Here is a 19,160-nt window from a genome sequence, read left to right on the forward strand (position 1 = left end):
AAATCTCTAGACCATTTAGTTGCAATTAGAATATTAGGCAAGTATTTAACTCTATCATTTTTGTTATTAATATTGAGATTTCTGTAATGGAACATGCTGTATATGGTAAGATATGATATATGTTTCATTGTGAAAATAAATACTTTGGGATTTATGCATTCATGTTATGTTTGATGATTGAGGAGATTATTGTAAGGGTTACACGTTGTATGAATCGAGTAACTAGCCACTAATGGTCGTTTGTAGAGTGATTGCAGATAATGGTTATCAAAGTCAAAGTTAGACGTGGTGTAAATCGGGTAATCAGGGTAACTAGTCAATAATGGTCTATGAATAGTGATCGCACATAATGGTTATCAACATCAAGACGTACGCTGCGTGAATCGGGTAATCAACAATCGATAATCATTTTAAGGTGTAAGAGTATATATTAATTTTTATGTGTTAAGGGCTACATGCCGTAGGAATTGGGTACCCAACCAAAGGAGTGATTGGTGAAAATAGTTTTAGTGGGAAGATTACACGTTGATTGTTTCAGGTAATTAACCATTAAGGCCCATCAAGTTCGTTTAATTAGCTACACGATGGTCTAAATATTTGACTTGAATAAAGGAGTTTCTCGTTTAGTATTTTTAATATTCACTCTATAATATATAAATATATATAAATATTTGGTAAATTAGTAAAATAAACAATATTTAATTTTAAATTAGTCACTCAAAAATCAAATATAGATTATTTTATGTTATTTTAAAATCTACTCAATATATTTTATTTAAATTAGTCATTTTTCACCTACGTAAGTTGGTCAATTTAAAATAAATAAATAAAAACATACACCATTTTAATAAGAAAAATATTTTATTTTATACATAACTATATTAAAATAATTAAAATAAGTACTTAGTACAACAAATTTAATCTAATCTAAATATAATCATGGATTAAATATTATTTTAAAATCTATACTCTATTCTTAGCTTATTAAAACTTGCACTCCAAACACAATTTTATTGAAAACCCAACCAGAAAAAGAGGGGGAAAAAATTAAAAATTAATTTTAGACTGCTCCATTCTTGTCTTCTTCTATGTGTTTATCACAAGGATGAATCAAATTTTACACTGGTGGCCGGCAACCAATCCTCGCCGTTGAGGAACGTCCGGACGGTGAACTTTGCGGCCTCGGCGTCTGTAAGACTGGGCCTGTAACCGGTCCATTTGACCCTCTTCTCCACGTTGGATCCAGGCCCACTATTCTGATACTCCCCGTAAAATATGCTGCTGGGTGGGTCCTGCCCGCTCACCCATTCCTTCCACCCCACGGGCTGCAGGAAGCCCCCAATCTCCGACTGCATAATCACGGTGGTGGAAAATTCCTTCCATGGCCGCCCCAAGTAAGTGGGGGCAGTGAGACTGTCGTTGTAGGCCGAAAAAGTGCATTTCTGAATGGAAATGCCGGAGTTTTGGTTGATGTCCTTTTTGCCTTGGGCTGTGATGGTGTTGAACTGGTTGGGAAGTGGCTGCCTGGGCCGGATGTTGCAGTTCTGGAATACCGCGGCGGCGTTGCCGAAGATGAAGTCGATAGTGCCGGTGATGTCGCAGTTCCTGTAGAATTGACGGTTTGAATGGGCGTAAAGAGTGTCTTGATAGCCATCAAATGAACATCCGTACATCACAGATAGGTCGGAGCCTGACCGGAAGGCGACGGCCTGGTGTTTGGCCGGACCGGCTGTGTTGATGAACCCCATATCCTTCCCGATGAACCCTTTGCCTTGAACAGCTGCAAAACCAAACAAAATTAATTAAACACAACAGCCAATTCACAGAACAGGGAAGAAGAAACGACAGGTCAAAAGGGAAAGTGGTGGAAAGTGGTGGAAAGTTGCCCTCACATGGCTGACAACTCGACCATGTGGGTTTCTGACCACAAGGGTAGTGGCCTATTTACCCAATCAATACACTGATTATCTTTGAATTTTGCAGGGGACGGAAAAAACTTTTAGGTTCCTATTTTAAACTAAAATTAATTGAAGTCTATGAACACATCAAATTGTTGATAGATTAAATAAAGCAATTAAGAACCATGAAAATCATTCAATGGATTACCAAAAGTGGCGGTGGCGTAGGTGGGAGTGCCGTCGATGAAGTTAAGGCGGCCTGAAACGATGGTTCTGGTTCTGCCATCTCCGTACATCATAACATTCCACTTGCTCTTATCCAGAATCACATTCTCTTCGTATAATCCTTCTTTTACATAGATGATGAATCTTTCTTTACTCTTCTTTGGCACCGCTGCTACGGCCTCTTTGATCGTCGTGTACTCCTCTGTCCCATCCTTCGACACCGTCGCATGTGCCGTCACATTGTTCTCCTGCAGAAGCCTCCGATCGCCGGGGCTTACCCACTCCGGGAACGCCATCAGCTTCCGGTGGATAGGGATGTTGAAATTCGCCAACAACCCCAAAATTTTCGTCACAATCGCTAAACTATTGCTAGTGAACTCGGTCGAGTTCGCCATTACCGCTTGCAAATTTTCGAGAACCGCCGTATGGTTTAGATCTCGAATGGCATCGAGGCAGGTTTCTTGGTCTGTGATTGTGGTGCTCAGCCAGGTTTTCAGATCTTCAATCCTCGACGGCGACAAGAACTTCTCGCCATGGCGATCCACTTCCATGGATGAAACGGTGTCGTTTAGTGTGTCAATGGCGTCTTTAAAAACAGACGTACAGATTCCAATTGCAGCTTTAACCTTCACATCACTAGTACTGGAATTTAGGTTAGAGGCATAATCAGAGAGTTTTGAGATCGAATCGGTGGCGACTCGGAGAGAAAGCTTGAAGAGAAATATCGGATCGGTGGTGTTGGAGTTTTCGAGAGAGGACTGACAGGAACTCGGATACTGAGTGACGCTACAGAGAGTTTTGAGTGAAGCGGCCGGAGGGAGCTCAGTGGGAGGAGTCGAACTCGTCGTCGAAGAAGACGAAGAGTTCCGTTTATGAATGACGATTCCGACGACGGCGCCGATGACCAAAGCAATAAGAAGAACAATAGAGAGAAGTAGTATAATGAGTCGGCGGCGAGTTTTCTGGCGGAAAGCTTGGTGTTCGAGCTCGTCTACCTTGCCGTAGCCCTTGAACGACTTGACGGAATCCATGTATTTGAGAGATTGTTCGCGGAGCTGGTAATGGAGTAATGGAGATAAAAGAGAGGAAGAGAGAAGGTGGTTTAGGGTTTGGAATTTGGAACTGAAACGGAAATGCGTAGCGATCGAGAAATGAAGCTTTGCTGAGGGAATTGCCTTTATAAAAAGGAACAGAATCCACTAGCACAGATGTGAACTTCTCCTCCTTGGATGGATCTTGTTTTTTTCTTTTTTTTTTTCTTTTTTTCTTTTCTTGGTAGTTAAAAAAAAAAAAAAAAAAAAAAAACTTTAAATATAATTCTAAAAATAAAATTACCGTCACTCACTTTTTTGAGCTGTTCTAGGCGCTACTCTGTATTTTGTTACGGTAGTCGATAATGATATTATTGATTGTATTTTGCTACACAAAGAAATTGTTCTCGAATCGAGCTTAAACACATACCTAGTAGTTGAACTTCAGGTATCGTGGTATTTTGCATTGTCAGCATTACAATATCTAACTAACGTGCAGTTTTCGCTTCTTTTATATCGTGGTATTTTGAGCCGCATCTAATGATGATTCTTTGGGTTTACATGTACCGACTCATGTTTCCAACTATATTAGAAATGTCAAACCGAGTTAAAGTTAGGTAGATAAGAGGACTTGCTAGTTGTTGGTATATTGTTCCATGGTTCCACTCTCTACTTTCATGTGCTCAGATCTTGGCAACTGGGTCCATCGATGTTGAGACTTGTTTGTCCTCCAATGTGTATCTCCTTGTGTACTTTTTATTAGTCTTGTGTGACCAATTTCTAGACCCAAAAAATGTTTAAGCTTTTCTAGCTCTTTCAACTAAAAAGGCATCAATGATATTGTTATCGTTCTTATGAGCTCTCGAGAGTTTGTGGTTTTTTGGTAACCGATCGATCATAGAAAAAAAATTCTGGTTGTTATTCCGACTTTTACTTGTTGCAACTCATGAATGATGATAGACTTTAGATCTAGTTCAGTAATCTCTTGTTAGATCAACTTGATAATGTGGAAGTACTGAACAATCGTCATGTCGAGTTCTGAGATTGATAACAACTTATTGTCTAGAAATTACGACCTCGTATTGTTATTCTTTGAAAAAAGCATCACGAACGTGTCTCATGCTTCTTTCAGTATCTTGTCATTCCAAATGTGTTCCAACATCTTTTATTTGGCAAGTCTTCAAGACAAACATTACTTTACTTACTTTGATTCCATTTGCTCAAGGTGCCATTAGCAACTTTCTCGTGAGGCGTAATTTTACTTCAGCCAACAACCTCCCAAAGGTTTTGTCCAGATGATAGACATGCATGTTATCCACGTGTTATAGTTGTTGATGCTGAGTTTTTTAATTTCTCGAAAGATTTGGAGATCACATGAAGCATCTGTCTGGTGTCCGATTGACACCAAATTTGGCGAGCATTTCGATTTCATATGAACGGACTTAACTCCAGAATCGCATGCCCGAATTCCTTCCGGAACCACGACTTTCGAGGTTAAGGCAAGGGACCCTATTCAGCCCTTCAACAAGCCTGTCTTTGCCACTTTGTCTATTCGATGTCTCTATCTTATTTATGTCTTAACTTGTCTTCAATGCCCACTTTGTATAGTATGTTAGATGATGCACCGTCCTCCTTAGTCATCATGTCACTCAGACAAGCCCACCATTTATATCCTAATACTGGCATTTTATTAATGATGATGCAACAATACACCAACAATACAGCCACTAGTCATTACACGCAAGGTCCGAAGCTTACTAATTTTACAGTCCAAGTGAAAATGGGAATCCGGTGGAGCTCAGCCATGTGCCGCCGCTGATGAACTTCCCAGCCGTGAAGCCCTCAGCTTCCGCCGCACTGCTAATAACCCTGTACCCCTTCCACGTCACTCTTCTGGAGGTATCAGCACCGGCCCCACTATTCTGAAACTCTGCATAAAACAGAGTATCGAGCGCAAAATTCCCATCCCAAATGTGCCATCCCGCTGGATCAATCACATTGCTAATGCTCGTCTGCATAACCACCGTCCTCGAGTATCTCTGCCACGGCCTCCCCAGAAACGTGGGGAAATTTCTGATCACCGGCTGCAAATCGGAGGTGGTTCCGATTCGGCATTTCTGGATGACGATCCCGGTGTTCTGATTTGGGTCGGTTCTTCCCTGTGCAGTGACCATATTCTTCTGGCCAGGATTGGGGCGGCGGGCGTGGATGTCGGAGTTTTGAATGACGGCGGCCGCATTGCCGAAGATGAAATCAACGGTGCCGACGATGATGCAGCTGACGTAGAATTGACGGTTGGAGTGGACGTAAAGCGTGTCTTGATAAGCGAGCATGTCGCAGCGGTAAAAGGCTGAGAGGTCGGAGCCGACGCGGAGAGCCACCGCTTGGTGCTTTGACGGACCGGCGGTGTTCTGAAAAGTAATATCTCTCGCCAAGAACCTTTCTCCCACCGCCGCTGCAACAGAGAAACAAGCAAATCATCGGAACCATTCTCATTAAAAAAGAGATTCTCCACCCAATTTCGAATGGACTCGAACTTAAGATTTTAGCTGATTTAAAAATATGTCGTATTTATAATTTATAATTAATTTCTTTTGTATTTTTTTTATTTGCGGAGGAAAATGTAGGATAAATTATAATTAAAATGTATATATATATATGAGGCAACAATGGAAGCAACTTGCCGGATCCTATAAATTATATATATATAAGATTTAGGTGTTAAAAATATATATCCACAAATTAAATTTCGTACCTTATAAATTATATAAAAATTAAAATAAATTGTAAAATTTTTCATTTTCTTTTTTTTAAATGTTCAGACGAAAACGATTTTGTAGGTCCAAAAATAAAGAGAGCATTAAATAATTTAGAAAGAGATAAAAGAGTGTAAATGATGGTCGGAAAAGTAAGATGTGATACCAACGGTGGCGGAGTTGAAGGTGGTGCTGCCGTCGACGACATTCCTATTCCCGGTGATTATGGTGGTGGTTCTTCCGTCTCCCCAAAACATTATATTCGTCTTACTACTCGGCACATTCACATTTTCTCTATAAACCCCCGCCTTAATTCTTATTATATACCTCCGGCTACTCCTACTCGGCGCCGCCGCAACAGCCGCCGACACCGTCTGGAAATCGCCACTCCCATCAGCTGCCACTACAACATCCGGAGTCGCCGTAGACGACGCTTGCAAAAGCTTCCGGTCACCGGGCGACATCCAATCCGGCCAATTAAATTCCGACATGGCCATGGACCTTCCTTGGATGTTGTTCCCCGTAAGCTTGTAATGATTGGCAATGTCGGTGTCGGTGAGATTCTTAATCAAGGCTAAGGCAACACTGCACAATTTCTCGACATGAATTTGTCCAGCTAGCAATGATTCTCGTATCTTCTTGTCGGCTCTGTCGTGTGAAAATCCGTCCACGCATGTCTCCTGATTAGTAATGGCGGAACTGAGCAAGGTTTTGAGGTCATCGGCGTATTGTGGCAGAGATTTCTTTTTGGGATACTCATTGAGATCTTCCACTACCTCATACAGCTCTCTAAGCGTCTCCTCCCCTGTTTCCAGACAGTCATGGAGCGCAATTTTCTCTCGCTTTGTCAGATTCTTCGTCGTTTCAACCAATTTCTTGATGCTTTTATAGTTTTGTTTCACTGCAGAAATCGTGATGTTTACCGACGCTTCGATTATGTCTTTTGAACTCGACACCTTCTTCGAGCTGGTTTCCACGGCGGTGGATATTGTCGACTGGCATAGCTCTGGATACAGAGTTACCGCGCATGTGCTTCTCACGGCGGCCACGTGGTCGTCCGAGGAGACGCCGTCGAGGAGAAGCGCAGCTGAGAGGGCTAAAATGAAGAGATTGTGCTTCTTTTTGGATATGGAAGTGGGGCTGCTGGTGATGGGTGCTCCGGCGACGGTGGAGTCGTCGGTTTGTGCCATTGGTTGGGGGGAGATTGAGGATGCGTTGTGGTGGAGGGATTTTGTTGGGTTATAAGGGCATAAAAATATAAATTAAAAAAAAAAAGGTACTCGGGTCGGGTCGGGTCGGTGTTTCGGGCCCACTTACACAATTTCAATAAAACAATTAAATAATGGAATTAATTTCGTGGCGCTCCGCTTACTACTTTCTCGAGTCGTCTGACAATTTGGTCGGCAAACAACTATGACAAAAATTTCAAAATATTTGAAATTTAGATATGTGTTTAAATTTTTTCATTATTATTATTATTATTATAAAATATTAATTTTATTTTAGATTAAATTATAAAAAATATCCCTTTGAAATATTTTGAAGTAAAAAAATAAATAAGTAGACTATTAATATTTTTAATAATTAGAGTGGCTATTATAATAATTATGTTTTAAAGGCGTGATATCTCCTATAATTATATTTAAAAATCTTATGAATTTAAATAAATTGAAAAAATTAAAATGAGATGGGATTTTATTTTTGTAGTTGAATAAATATGAAAAAGATATTTATATTTAATGGAGAAATAAAATTAAGAATTGACAGAGAATTATTAAATTAAAACATTATAAATATAATTTATGTACCTGATTTTTTGTTATTCTCTATTTAGGAAAAATGATATCCAGCGTGGAAAACAATTAAATTGCGAAGGGGAGAGGGCGTCTTAAACTTCAAACTGATAAAGAAAGTTTGGAAAAAAAGGTGTAATTGAGATTGGACTAAATCTATTTAATGGGGGAATTAAGGGTGTCTTTATTTTTAAATTAATTTTAAAAAACGTTATTTTCACTTATAATTTCATTTTTTCCGTGTTTTTTAAATATGTATTTTTTTTAGAAATGTTAAAAGTTTATATGAATATTTATATGACTCGAGAATTTGATCAACTCGAACCATTCAACACACATCACAAAAGTCGTTTTTTTTATTGAATTTTTTAAAAATAAAATATTAAAGTCGATTCAAAGATTTTTTTTTTTTTTTGTCGGGTCAACCCTAAACTCCTGTAATATTAAAAATATTATAACGGTAACTAATATTAATTAGATGTGTTAGTTATTTATTTGAGCCAAATAAGATTTTTTTTAGTTATTTATGTAATATGTATTGTGGATAAATAAGATTTTAAAAAATAATTATATTTATGTAATTGGATGGTAAACTTTTATTAAAATTAACTAATAATAATTTCATCTAATAATAAAAATAAAAGTACATTTTTAATTACTTTTATTTGCAAAATCTAAGCTTTTCTATAAATATGATAGATTTGCCTAAATTGTCATCCATCAATTTTCTATTTTCTTTTTAAATTTAATTTGTAATTGGTAGTTATCTTATTTTAATTCAATTGAATTCATTTTTTTCCTTCTTTTTTAATTTAAAATGGGATGACACGTGTCCGTATGCCGAGGCACTTGTGCAAGTGGACAAAAATTAAGAGAGAACCATTTTTCAATTTTATAAAACTGGCAAAATCTGAATTAATTTTTTTCTAATTCATTGCCACGTAATACGTGGTATACCGAACTAATAGCAAAATAGATATGACACCTCATATTTTGTGATTATGTGGCCGACCGAAGTACTGATTTGTGACACGTGGCTGTATGATGACGTGGTATTTTTTCATGACTAAAAATAAGTAAAAAATAAAAAAACTAGATTTCAACCTCATGTTTTCAAAACCCACAAAATTGAGTTATTTATAAGTTTTATTCCGTTTCAGGTCGACTTGAGTTTTTTATCCTATGAATCGAGTCACTTTGAGTTCAGGAAAAATAACCCAACCCAAAAGATATTATCCAACCCAACCCTAACCTCTATAATTTGAGTTGGGTTGATTCAGATTGTCGGATTAGATGGCTAGCGACTAGTGCATTATTAACGAGCGCACTGCAATTTAGGCCTCAGGTTTTAACACATTTATTTATTTATAAAAAATAAATATGGATAGGAAATTTTAATATTATTGTAGCAGGAGGATGAATTATTTCAATATTATCTCTATCTATTATTTACCATAAATATAGGTTTTAAGAATGTGTCAGACCTGTATTCTTGACTTATAATGGGTATGGTTTTCAACAAATTTTAATTTATCGCAAAAAAAAATATTGATATTTAATATATCAAACTTACCACTTTTCAAGGTTGAGTATCGATCTCTTCAAAATCATTGACTTGAATACAAGATCAAGACGGATTGATATGAATCAAGATATTTCAATTAAGTAATATGAATTTCGAGGAAGATATATTTTATTTATTTTTAGATGACTATAAATTTTAAGGAAATGATAATAGTTATGGTGTTTCATTAATGTATTTCAAGACTTTTATTTATTTTAATGTTACGTTTACATACATAGTGACTAAGTTACTTTTATGTTTACGTTCACTTTTCTAATGTTATCAGTTTTGTAAATATTTTCATAAAAACTTATAATTATTATTTTACTACTTTAAATTAACAATAAAAATAATTTAATTCAAAAAGTACAAAAACTATTTTGTGTATTTAAAATAGAAACTAATGTATAGAAACCGAAAATAAAATACGATCAACTTTAACGTAGTTAAAGACTTAAACCGGATCAAGAGTGCAAAAGTTCTAATTCACACCTCCTCTCGAACTAAAAATAAAAAAACCCAATCACTAATATGTAAAATTTTATAATGTTCTTATTTATATATAAAATATAATTGAGTCACTTCTCGCTTAGTTTAAAAAAATACCATTTTAAATGTTTACATAATATCTTAAAATATATTTTTTTGAAAAAATATCCTATTAAAAAAAACCAACTTTTAAAAAACATATCCTTTAATTTTCAAAAATTTCATTAATACTCTTAATTTTTTTTAAACTTCAAAAACACTTTTAAATTATATATATATATTTACATTAGTACCCCTTTAAACAATATGAATTTTTTTAAAAAAATAAAAAATATTAATGTTACTATTTACTATATTGTCAGAATTAGGATTATGATATCTTTATCACTTAAAAAAAAATTAAGTATTAATGGAACTTTTTAAAATTAAAAAAGTATTTTGAAACAGGGATATTTTTAAAATAAAGTATTAACTATTTTTCTACTAAATGTGAAGGTTTTTAGGAGTATTTTTAAGATATAATATAATATTTTAGAGTTTTTTTTTTTTTTTTTAAATATTAATTTAACCTATAATTTAATAATCAATTATTATGGAGAAAACCTGGGGGTGGTTTTACGAAAATGCCCACGAAGATAACGAATTGGGGGGCGGATGGGTCGGCGAGGGAGTCAAACAAACTCGAGGTGCGGCTGTGTATCCTCCAAATTCACGTTCTTGTAATTTAATCGATTCTGCCGCGAAACGCAGCGCCACCCTCTGTTCATTTTTTGGTTGGACGACTGTTAATTTTCTCGCCTGATCCACGCCCACCGGACAGATTATCCCATCTCAATCCAGCGAAAACCCTAGTCGATTTCATTTCAGGTATCTCCAACTTCATTCCACTCTCTGATTCCTTCCCAGTTTTCCCCTTACCTTTTTGTTTGTCTCCAAGTTGGGGGTGGGGGTTGATTTCTGTTAGATTTCCCACCCCGATGCTGCCGCCAGGTTTCTTTATTGTCTTCACTTTCGTTCTCCCATTTTATGTCCTCCAATTATTGTTTATGGGCGATTCTGATCTGAACATGCGGGGGCTGTGTTCTGGTTTAACACGCCGGATTAGCGATTGATCATGGATTCAAATCTGAAGAACCAACGATAGAAATCTGTGAGAATTTTATTTCGTCGAGGGTTTGCTGTTTTTTCAATTACGACAAAATTGCCGTACTTGCTTTTAATTGCATTATTGGTTTCATCATTATTGTTATTATTATTATCATCTTGGGATGGATGACTATATGATACTTTTCTATCGCGATGATTTCTTGTTAAAATTTTGAATCAGCTCAGGAGAATTCTGCTGCTCTTGTTCTATTTTAACTTTTAACAGTTTTTAGATTATCTTAGAATCGTTTACTATTTTGTTTCGTTTTTAGTTCCTGAAATTTTATTTCTTTCTTTCTTTTTGTACTCGGTCAATTACTCTTAAAAGGAATCATGTATTGATTCAATTATTGCGCTGCTGTCCTGTATGAAATATTAAATGGAAAAACAAATGTTGTATTAAATATGAAGGATTAACAGCTGAGGTTCTTGCCAACTACCACAGTGAAAGGTGACTTAAATAACAAAGAATTACTAGCAATTGAATCTGGTTCTGACCATGCATTGCTTGTTCCTACAGTTCTTAGACAGCCTGCTTTGTGCATCTCATTGAAAGTATAGTTTCTTATTTTATATGTATCTAAGATTTATATTCTGTATATTTTCTGTATCTATCACTTTCTTGAACTAAAAATTTCTCGCATTGCATGCTTTCTATCATAGAAATATATATTCTCGGAGTTTTAAAATCTATGACTGCTTGGGTACTTGGGAAAATAATCATTTCCGGTGTTCATCAGTTTTTTGCCATAATTATAGTCTTTTCCTCTCTGTTTATGTCACCTTGTCAGGCATTGTATCTGAGGTTGAAGAAAGAATAATAGCAGTTGAATTTTTTTGTCGTTAGCTTTTTGGAATGGCAGATAAATCGTGTATCAAGAGGCTTCAGAAGGAATATAGAGCACTTTGTAAAGTATGTGCTTCTGTTTTTTTTTTTGAAATTCTAGTGTTGCAATGCATGGACTAACCGGATATTGGCCAATCTTGACATAATAATGTTTGACTGTGTGTTTATCTCATGGCTGATTTCACAAGTAAAAGTTTATTTTATTATTATTTTTCTTTAATGAGAAACTAAAGAATCCAACGCATGCTTTGCATTTTTCTTGTTGAAATGCTAACACATTTTTGTATTTCCCCCCAATTGGTGCTGATTCTGCTATTTGTAAACTTTCAGGAGCCTGTTTCCCACATTGTTGCTCGTCCTTCTCCCAGCGACATTCTTGAGTGGCGTAAGTTTTTTCCTTTCGATATTTTTTTGGTGTTAGTTGTGGAGCTTCTCATTCTTGTGTGCATGTTGGAATTAGGATACAACTATGGATTTTTGAAGTTGGCTTCAGTCTTTTTTATTATATTACTTTATTTATTTATAAGCGAATTCAGTCTAGTTTTTAATTGATGCAGACTGTAAAAGGACAAGTATTATCATTTTGTGTGTGGAAAGATATAGACATAACTGCTAGATCATTGTGATGTCGAATAATTGGTTAGATTGTTAGAATTCTTGGTTTAATAGAAAAATCGAGGTCTGCAATCTATTCATCACTGAGTACTGCATGTAACGTTAGTAATATGTTGGGACTGGGAGTTTGAGAAGCATTGCTTGCCTGTTCTATGCCATGGTTAAATTCTTATTTTTTTAGAAATGTATTTCATCTCCTTTTTTTTTCACTCAAATTCAAACTTCTGTTTTGATTTTCTCTCTTTCTTTTCATGAAATATAAGCTTTCTGCTTATCATTTAGTTACCATAGTTTGCATATTAAATGTTGTTCTGTTTCAGATTATGTTCTGGAGGGAAGTGAGGGAACTCCTTTTGCAGGTGAGTTTTTTTTACTTTGCCCCTTGTAGTACACAAGAGACACTTCTCTTCTCAATTCAATTCTTGGTTTCCTTTCGTGGATTTTTAGATGAAGATCTCTTTAATTTTGCTCTTTGATTTCCACTGGGGTATCAACTCTTTTTTCCTTCGTCGTATAATTTTTTTTTTTAATGGAAGTCATTGAAAATCTTTGTTAGGAGGGTTCTACCATGGAAAAATTAAATTTCCTCCAGAATATCCATACAAGCCTCCGGGAATCAGGTATAAGCATCTTGGATGTGTTTAGTAATCTGGAAAATATTTGAGAAGAGATTTTTATAAAACATTTCTCAGCTTTCTTATCTACTTGTCTTTACTGTGATTTTAATACTACTACGATTCTTTCTAGCATGATCACCCCAAATGGTCGGTTCATGACACAGAAGAAAATTTGCTTATCCATGAGTGACTGTAAGTTTTGTGGATTTTAAAGATGATCATGCCTTTTGTCTGTAGAAATGATTCTAATTGACTTGATCTGTCTGCAGTTCACCCAGAAAGTTGGAATCCTATGTGGTCCGTGTCTAGGTGAGACATAATCCTTTTCATTTTTCAACATGAGGTGTTACAGTTACTTTGTAGTACCGATGTTTTCTTCTTCCGCTAAATTTTTCCTTGAGTTAATAAATGGTTGCTTTGTGTGTGACTAACTTTTCTCACGTGCTTTTCATCCTTTGCTTTCCAACAATTGCAGCATACTAACCGGGCTTCTTTCATTCATGGTGAGTACGTTTTAGCTCATGGCTCGTTTTGCTTTAATCGAAGATGGCTGCCTTTGTATCTTTATCTGTTATTATTACCTATTAATTTTTAGTAATGATCTACTTTCTTATGTAGATGGACAACAGTCCTACTACTGGAAGCGTGAATACTACTGCTGCTGAGAAGGAACGCTTGGCAAAGGCGTCTCTTGCATTCAATTGTAAAAAGTAAGCTCATGTGCAGGACTTTGTGTCCTTGAACGTAGTTTCTCTTCCGCTGAGGGTTCCATCTGTCATCCACATTCCTTTATTATGTAGGCTTGGTGAACTTAATTCCCTAGCCCATCTTAATTACTGGAAATGTGGATGGCTCATCTCTATCTTTAAAAAATTATGATCACACATTGCTTGTGGCAGTAGAGTTAATTTGAATTGTTCTTATGAAAGGATTCTAGAATCGTACAACAATGATTAAACCACTTTTGGCCGTAAAACTTGGGCGTCCTTGAGTGTGTAAATTGCAAGTTCTTTTTCTTGAATTTAGAGTTTACACTTACTTTCTTGCCATGTCATTTGCGAAACCACTTCTATTCATTTTCTTTTTTAATTGTAATATTTTCAATGCTATACTTTTATTTAACAGCCCAACATTTAGAAAACTGTTTCCTGAGTACGTGGAGAAATACAACGAGCAGCACCAATCAGAGCAGCTTGCTGCAGAACAGGCTTCATCAAAGCCATCAGAGGAAGGCAAAACTAGGCACATAATGGAGAAGATCAAGTCCAGGGAAGAGGAGAACATTAACAAAGTAGCAGCAGATAGAGAGGACATGAAAAGAAATCGAAAGCAGTCGTTCCCTACATGGATGATGTTGTTACTCTTCTCGATCTTCGGCGTCTTAATGGCATTGCCTCTCCTTCAACCATGAAACCATAAAATGGAAGGTTGCATGCATAGGTAATGGTAGACAGTCTAGCTTGTGCAAGTCAAGGATGATGCTCTCATATTTTTGCATGTACTTTACAACATAGTGTCTGTATAGATGGTCTGGCGTCTTTGTGTGGCTGCTTTCATTTTGCCCAGAGTCTGTTATGTATGGAAGAACAGTTGCTTGAAAACTAAACCTCTTTGTTTGTCTATATCATGTTTTTAAATACTATTAGCTGAGGCAGAACACTGGTCAGGTCTCCACTGCAGAAATTGTTATTATTTTTATTTATTGTCATTTATTTATATACATATTTAAAATTTGACCTTTTTCACTTTTTAGATTGAAGAGAGCTCCTCGGAGTGCCCAGAGTTTCGCCGTGTTTTGCGCTCCTCTGCTTTTTCAATCCACATGGTCCATAATCCATTTTTCTATGTTACTTTTCTCTCAAGCTTTTCGGTTCGAGAACATGTTTGAGAGTAGTGATGTTGAAATGGTTAAATTTTAAGTCTTTTATTATTTTCAATTAGTTTAATATTTGATATAGCTTATGGTTGAAGGCATTAAAACGCTCCATCTCTCAATTATAGTGCTACGAAAACAGAGATTTTGTGTAAATCATTACACTTTATATCAACTTGTGTTAAAATAGTGAACAATTCATCTGCTATGAAGGAAATTGCAGTAATTAAGAGAAGAATGTAAAAAGGGTTACCCTTGTTTATGTGAATTAATATCAAATTATGTGTGTTAATACCCAGCGAAGCGACAGGCTCTGTTTACTGTAATGAAAACATGAGAGAGACGTTGAGTGCTAACAAATTTATTGCTTTCCCATTTCCTTGAACATCAGTCCTTGATTTCTTAGAAGCTGTCTATTGAATGCCACTTTTGGAAACATAACAAGGCGCTATTGGATCCCAAATGGGGTTCTTCTTCAATGGCGGTAGTTGGAGTTTCCTTCCCCCTTTTCATTTAGATGCATAACAGCTTCCTGTTCTTCTATTTACCTCTTTTGAAGCTACGATTTTTGGATGTGTTTTGTTCATTGAAGAAATCTGTTTCTTCTGATTGTGAGATGAACGATCCTGTTTTTGATGATTTTGATCCTCGCCTCAACTTTTCCAAGGTGATTCAGTAATGTTCTTTTGTTCAATTCTTCATCTCTTAGATTCATCTGATATCTTTATGTAAATGTGGTTGTGAATTTTCCAGTTCTTGGAAGAAGCAAAACATCGTGCCACAGAACAAGAAACAGGAGTCAAATGGTTGCCACCACAGAAAAAAAGCAAGAAATCTTGGAAAAACACACCCTTCTCCTGGTTAAAAAGTGATAAAAGGACCAAGCCTCTGCCCAAACCAGGTACAAACCCTCACATACCCAATACAAGGCGTGTTCATGTTTCTGGTCCAATTTACACCAGAACTACAGCCATAGACGGCAGATCTCGAGGCGGCCGTTCGACGTCTGGACCGATTGCTAGTCTCTTCAGTCCCAGTTTGAGTTCAGAGATGGAGATCCCTTATATGTGTCTTCACCAACTTACTTGCCCCAATACAAACCACAATTATGGTCCAATATATCTTGTTACATAGACATACATTTCTCAGTTCATCTTGTCTGGAGCCAGGGGCAGCCCATCTTTGAAATCTTTTGTATGCGTAATGGTTTTGATAAGCTGTTTAATGTTATGGTTATTGCCACAAACAAGTCAAGCCCATTCCATTGCTTACTAAACAGATCAAAATGGATTCAAAGGATTGAAAATGTCTGTAAATAACCATGTTCTAACAAAATGAAAGCGGGTGGTTGAAGAACATTCATTTCAGAGATGCTCTCAACAACAACGCTTTCCCTCTCATTACTAGAATGCAAAGAAATTTGTACAAGTTTTGAAAACTCAACTTGTTTGTAGCATATCTATATCAGGCCAATTGTTCCATTTCAACATTACCTGAATTTGGATCACAAGGATTCACTCTTCTTTGCCTACTCAAAAGCCTTTTCAATGACCTTAATCTGGTGACAACAGGTAGCTTTCCATCTTCATTAGGTGCTAATGGCGGAAATTGAAGATCATTTTGAACATCAATTACCAATTCTGCAGCTTGGTTACTCGATGATGCTGATGAAGAAGTCGCCGGAAAAGGGTTTTGAGAAGAACCCTCTTCCACTTCCAGGCAAGCTCCGGCAGAGGTGACCTGCTCTTGATTTCCCCAAATCAGTACATTTGTTGGGAAAGTTGGAGATTCTGAGGACAACCCAGTTGCAGAATCCTCATCCTGTAACTCGCCGGAGTCTGCGGCGGCGGTGACGGGGTTCCGACAAAGAGGGCAAGTGGAATGAGATTGAAACCACATATCGATGCAATCACTATGGAAGCCATGGAAGCAATCATGAAGCAGCTTGGCTTTCTCACCTTCAACAAGGTCAGAGAGGCAAACGGCACATTCGAGGCCATCTTTGAAGTCATCAGGGTGGAATATCAGTACAGGAAGTGATCGAAGGATTTTGGGGTCCAACCCTCTTCCGGAATTGGGATCTTGTACGGCGGAGAATTCAAATCGGCGACGGCGACGGCGACGAGTTTCCACCGGAAGAGGGGTAGGATCCTCAATGCGAGACCATAACCATCTGGCGTAGAGTTGGAGAAGAAGAACAAATACAAGCACCAACAAGAACACTAAAATGGCCGTCACAATCACCATTCCAGGTAGTTCGATAGACACCGAGTCGCCGGAGTGTTGACTCAGCTTGTAATCGTCTTCCATGGCTGCCGACGAGATTGCAGAGACTGGAATTTGGGGGCAAGGAAGAAGAAGAAGAGGAAAGCGAATCTGCGTTTAAAATTTGGAATTGATTGCATAACGAAGCGAGTGGATTGACTCGAGTAACAAAACAACAACTTCAAAACAAACCTTTTTTTTTGGTGAAGTAATACTCATGACTTGTGAGGCCTAAAGTTTGTGGTGCAGCAATCATGCGGCGCTTTTTTTTCACACGTAAAAAGTGGGGTTTCTTAAAACTATTTTTTTAGTCAAGAGGATAAAAAGCACTTCATCAATCTGGTGATTGGTGTCAGAATCAGGATAACAATTGTGCCGTATTTGTTTTAACTCGAGAAAATTGAATTTTATGGACAATTTGACGTATGATTGAGTCTTGAATCACATTTGATTAAAAATATTTTAGGTAGATGTAGACGTGATTTTGATGAACGGTCATACATTTTGACATGACATGAATAGTAAGAATTTAATGACACATGAAAGCAAGTAAAATGAGTTTGGAATATGCATATGAACATGGACAACATGTCTTGAACAAATATGATTGTGATACTTAGCTTCCTACACTCCAAATCTTAATCGAGGCTAGAAAATAGAAAATTTTGTACCTTTGTCAAAGAATTTTTTAATATAAGAGTATAGACATTGAAAGTCTGATTTAAAGTCAAGGCAACCGTAGTATGCTTAGAGAAGGCCTAAGATGACGTCTCTTTTTTGGTTAGGCTACATGACAAACTGTTACCTCTTCTAAAACACCATAGATTATAAATCACTCACCATAATTTGAATGGTTGGCTCGTTTAAAATCATTTAGAATTTGAATATAGATCGTGTTTAGAGTGAGAGAGATGAGAGAGATAATTTAGGGATTTATTTAATTCATTAATCAAAGGTTAATACAAATGGTGAGTTTGTTAGAGCATAAGTGGAGAGAGAGAGGGAGGAGAGAGAGAAAATGATTAATTTTGGTTTGAACTTTGGGCCACAAAAATTAAGGATTTCAAATTTGAATCTATAATATTATAATTTTTTACATATCATTAAAAAGCTTATACATTTAAATTAATCAAATTATAATATATGATTTTAATTGCGTGAATTATAATCTTGGACAGATATTTTGTCACACCAAAGTTTGAAAGATGCGGATCACCCACTACTTTTGTCCTATTTTCCAATCTACTTTCACACTTAATTTATCTCTCTCTCTATTGCTAAATGACCATTCTAACCCTCAAACATTATCACTCTTTTAGTTTATTTTAAATGAGATTTTTTATATTTTTATATTTTTATTTTTTATATTTTATCTTGTTAATAATAAAAGAAATAAAATAGCAATGAACAAACCAAAATAAAATAGGAAAGAATCCCCTCGTAACATACCCACGACACATTTGAAGAAATATCTGTTTAATCTGTGGGACTGAGAATCTTAAACAAAAAAAGTGTTATATTTCATGTCTATGTTCTACTCGTCATATATATCAAAATTAAGGTACAAATATTTAAAAAATGAAAATTATTAAAAAGTTTATTGGAAAAATAGTAAAAGATAGAGAAAAATCACCACGTGGATGCTATTAAAATAGGCGACGGGAATGGAAATAGAGAAGACTTCTCTATCTCCTGTTCGTGTCTTGTGAACATCTCTAAAAAGCTATCGAATGCTACTCAATCATTGAATCGAAAATTCTCTCGATTCTCGAGATTGAGAATCCAAACACTATGAATCCACACCACTTGTAAAATCATATTGTTTTATCCATTTTTCAAGTAATACTAATTAGATATTTGTGTAAATTTTATTTTCAAATGGCATATTGATGCAGTAATCCATGAAAAGTTCATTGGGCTCCTATTGGTCCAAAACATGGGTGGCACTTGTGGGCTTCAGTTCCGAAGAATGGGCTGCTTTAGTGGGCTTAATGGGCTTCAGTCTAGCAGAATGGGCTTCAATTGAACCGGGGGGGGGGGG

The 19,160-nt window shown here is 36.3% G+C and overlaps 5 protein-coding genes across 7 annotated transcripts; 2 read left to right on the plus strand and 3 right to left on the minus strand.

Moving 5' to 3' along the window:
- Positions 1–978: 978 nt before the first annotated feature.
- Positions 979–3,341, minus strand: LOC111479904 (pectinesterase 3). The gene is made up of 3 exons (XM_023124806.1): positions 3,187–3,341; positions 2,107–3,154; positions 979–1,780 (listed from the first exon to the last, which is right to left on the minus strand). Exons 2-3 carry the CDS (start codon positions 3,152–3,154, stop codon positions 1,098–1,100), a joined length of 1,731 nt encoding a protein of 576 aa, XP_022980574.1. The 5' UTR covers positions 3,187–3,341; the 3' UTR covers positions 979–1,097.
- Positions 3,342–4,819: 1,478 nt separating this feature from the next.
- On the minus strand, positions 4,820–7,135 carry LOC111479907 (pectinesterase-like). The gene is made up of 2 exons (XM_023124813.1): positions 6,077–7,135; positions 4,820–5,609 (listed from the first exon to the last, which is right to left on the minus strand). Exons 1-2 carry the CDS (start codon positions 7,098–7,100, stop codon positions 4,918–4,920), a joined length of 1,716 nt encoding a protein of 571 aa, XP_022980581.1. The 5' UTR covers positions 7,101–7,135; the 3' UTR covers positions 4,820–4,917.
- Positions 7,136–10,397: 3,262 nt separating this feature from the next.
- LOC111480001 (ubiquitin-conjugating enzyme E2 34-like) lies at positions 10,398–15,010 on the plus strand. 3 transcript variants are annotated; one of them, XM_023124949.1, is made up of 11 exons: positions 10,398–10,623; positions 10,862–10,906; positions 11,694–11,815; positions 12,080–12,134; positions 12,685–12,723; positions 12,921–12,984; positions 13,112–13,173; positions 13,251–13,290; positions 13,457–13,484; positions 13,600–13,691; positions 14,107–14,683. In XM_023124949.1, the coding sequence occupies exons 3-11, from the start codon at positions 11,759–11,761 to the stop codon at positions 14,390–14,392; spliced, it is 723 nt and encodes a 240-aa protein (XP_022980717.1). In that variant the 5' UTR covers positions 10,398–10,623; positions 10,862–10,906; positions 11,694–11,758; the 3' UTR covers positions 14,393–14,683. The 3 variants fall into 3 exon arrangements, with proteins under 3 accessions (XP_022980717.1, XP_022980716.1, XP_022980715.1); XM_023124948.1 differs by lacking the exon at positions 10,862–10,906 and adding an exon at positions 14,735–15,010 and having other exon boundaries at positions 10,399–10,623; positions 14,107–14,421; XM_023124947.1 differs by lacking the exon at positions 10,862–10,906 and having other exon boundaries at positions 10,399–10,623.
- A 65-nt stretch (positions 15,011–15,075) lies between these two features.
- On the plus strand, positions 15,076–16,218 carry LOC111480012. Its single transcript, XM_023124962.1, has 2 exons — positions 15,076–15,521; positions 15,608–16,218. The coding sequence occupies exons 1-2, from the start codon at positions 15,372–15,374 to the stop codon at positions 15,986–15,988; spliced, it is 531 nt and encodes a 176-aa protein (XP_022980730.1). The 5' UTR covers positions 15,076–15,371; the 3' UTR covers positions 15,989–16,218.
- LOC111479984 (RING-H2 finger protein ATL60-like) lies at positions 16,141–17,368 on the minus strand. The gene has a single exon (XM_023124919.1). The coding sequence runs from the start codon at positions 17,162–17,164 to the stop codon at positions 16,319–16,321; it is 846 nt and encodes a 281-aa protein (XP_022980687.1). The 5' UTR covers positions 17,165–17,368; the 3' UTR covers positions 16,141–16,318.
- Between the last annotated feature and the right edge of the window lie 1,792 nt (positions 17,369–19,160).

The sequence above is a fragment of the Cucurbita maxima genome, unplaced genomic scaffold (genome assembly GCF_002738345.1).
Source record: "Cucurbita maxima cultivar Rimu unplaced genomic scaffold, Cmax_1.0 Cma_Scf00005, whole genome shotgun sequence".
NCBI classification, from domain to species: domain Eukaryota; kingdom Viridiplantae; phylum Streptophyta; class Magnoliopsida; order Cucurbitales; family Cucurbitaceae; genus Cucurbita; species Cucurbita maxima.

What these genes read in the sequence shown, in the direction of transcription:
- LOC111479904 (XM_023124806.1), bottom strand. Translation starts at nt 3,154, where the DNA reads ATGGATTCCGTCAAGTCGTTCAAGGGCTACGGCAAGGTAGACGAGCTC. An exon ending in CTACGCCACCGCCACTTTTG is followed by an intron (nt 1,781 to 2,106) that starts GTAATCCATTGA and finishes TTGGTTTTGCAG; the next exon opens with CTGTTCAAGGCAAAGGGTTC.
- LOC111479907 (XM_023124813.1), bottom strand. Translation starts at nt 7,100, where the DNA reads ATGGCACAAACCGACGACTCCACCGTCGCCGGAGCACCCATCACCAGC. An exon ending in CTTCAACTCCGCCACCGTTG is followed by an intron (nt 5,610 to 6,076) that starts GTATCACATCTT and finishes TCTCTGTTGCAG; the next exon opens with CGGCGGTGGGAGAAAGGTTC.
- LOC111480001 (XM_023124949.1), top strand. Translation starts at nt 11,759, where the DNA reads ATGGCAGATAAATCGTGTATCAAGAGGCTTCAGAAGGAATATAGAGCA. An exon ending in CAGCGACATTCTTGAGTGGC is followed by an intron (nt 12,135 to 12,684) that starts GTAAGTTTTTTC and finishes GTTCTGTTTCAG; the next exon opens with ATTATGTTCTGGAGGGAAGT. An exon ending in TACAAGCCTCCGGGAATCAG is followed by an intron (nt 12,985 to 13,111) that starts GTATAAGCATCT and finishes GATTCTTTCTAG; the next exon opens with CATGATCACCCCAAATGGTC.
- LOC111480012 (XM_023124962.1), top strand. Translation starts at nt 15,372, where the DNA reads ATGCATAACAGCTTCCTGTTCTTCTATTTACCTCTTTTGAAGCTACGA. An exon ending in CTCGCCTCAACTTTTCCAAG is followed by an intron (nt 15,522 to 15,607) that starts GTGATTCAGTAA and finishes TGAATTTTCCAG; the next exon opens with TTCTTGGAAGAAGCAAAACA.
- LOC111479984 (XM_023124919.1), bottom strand. Translation starts at nt 17,164, where the DNA reads ATGGAAGACGATTACAAGCTGAGTCAACACTCCGGCGACTCGGTGTCT.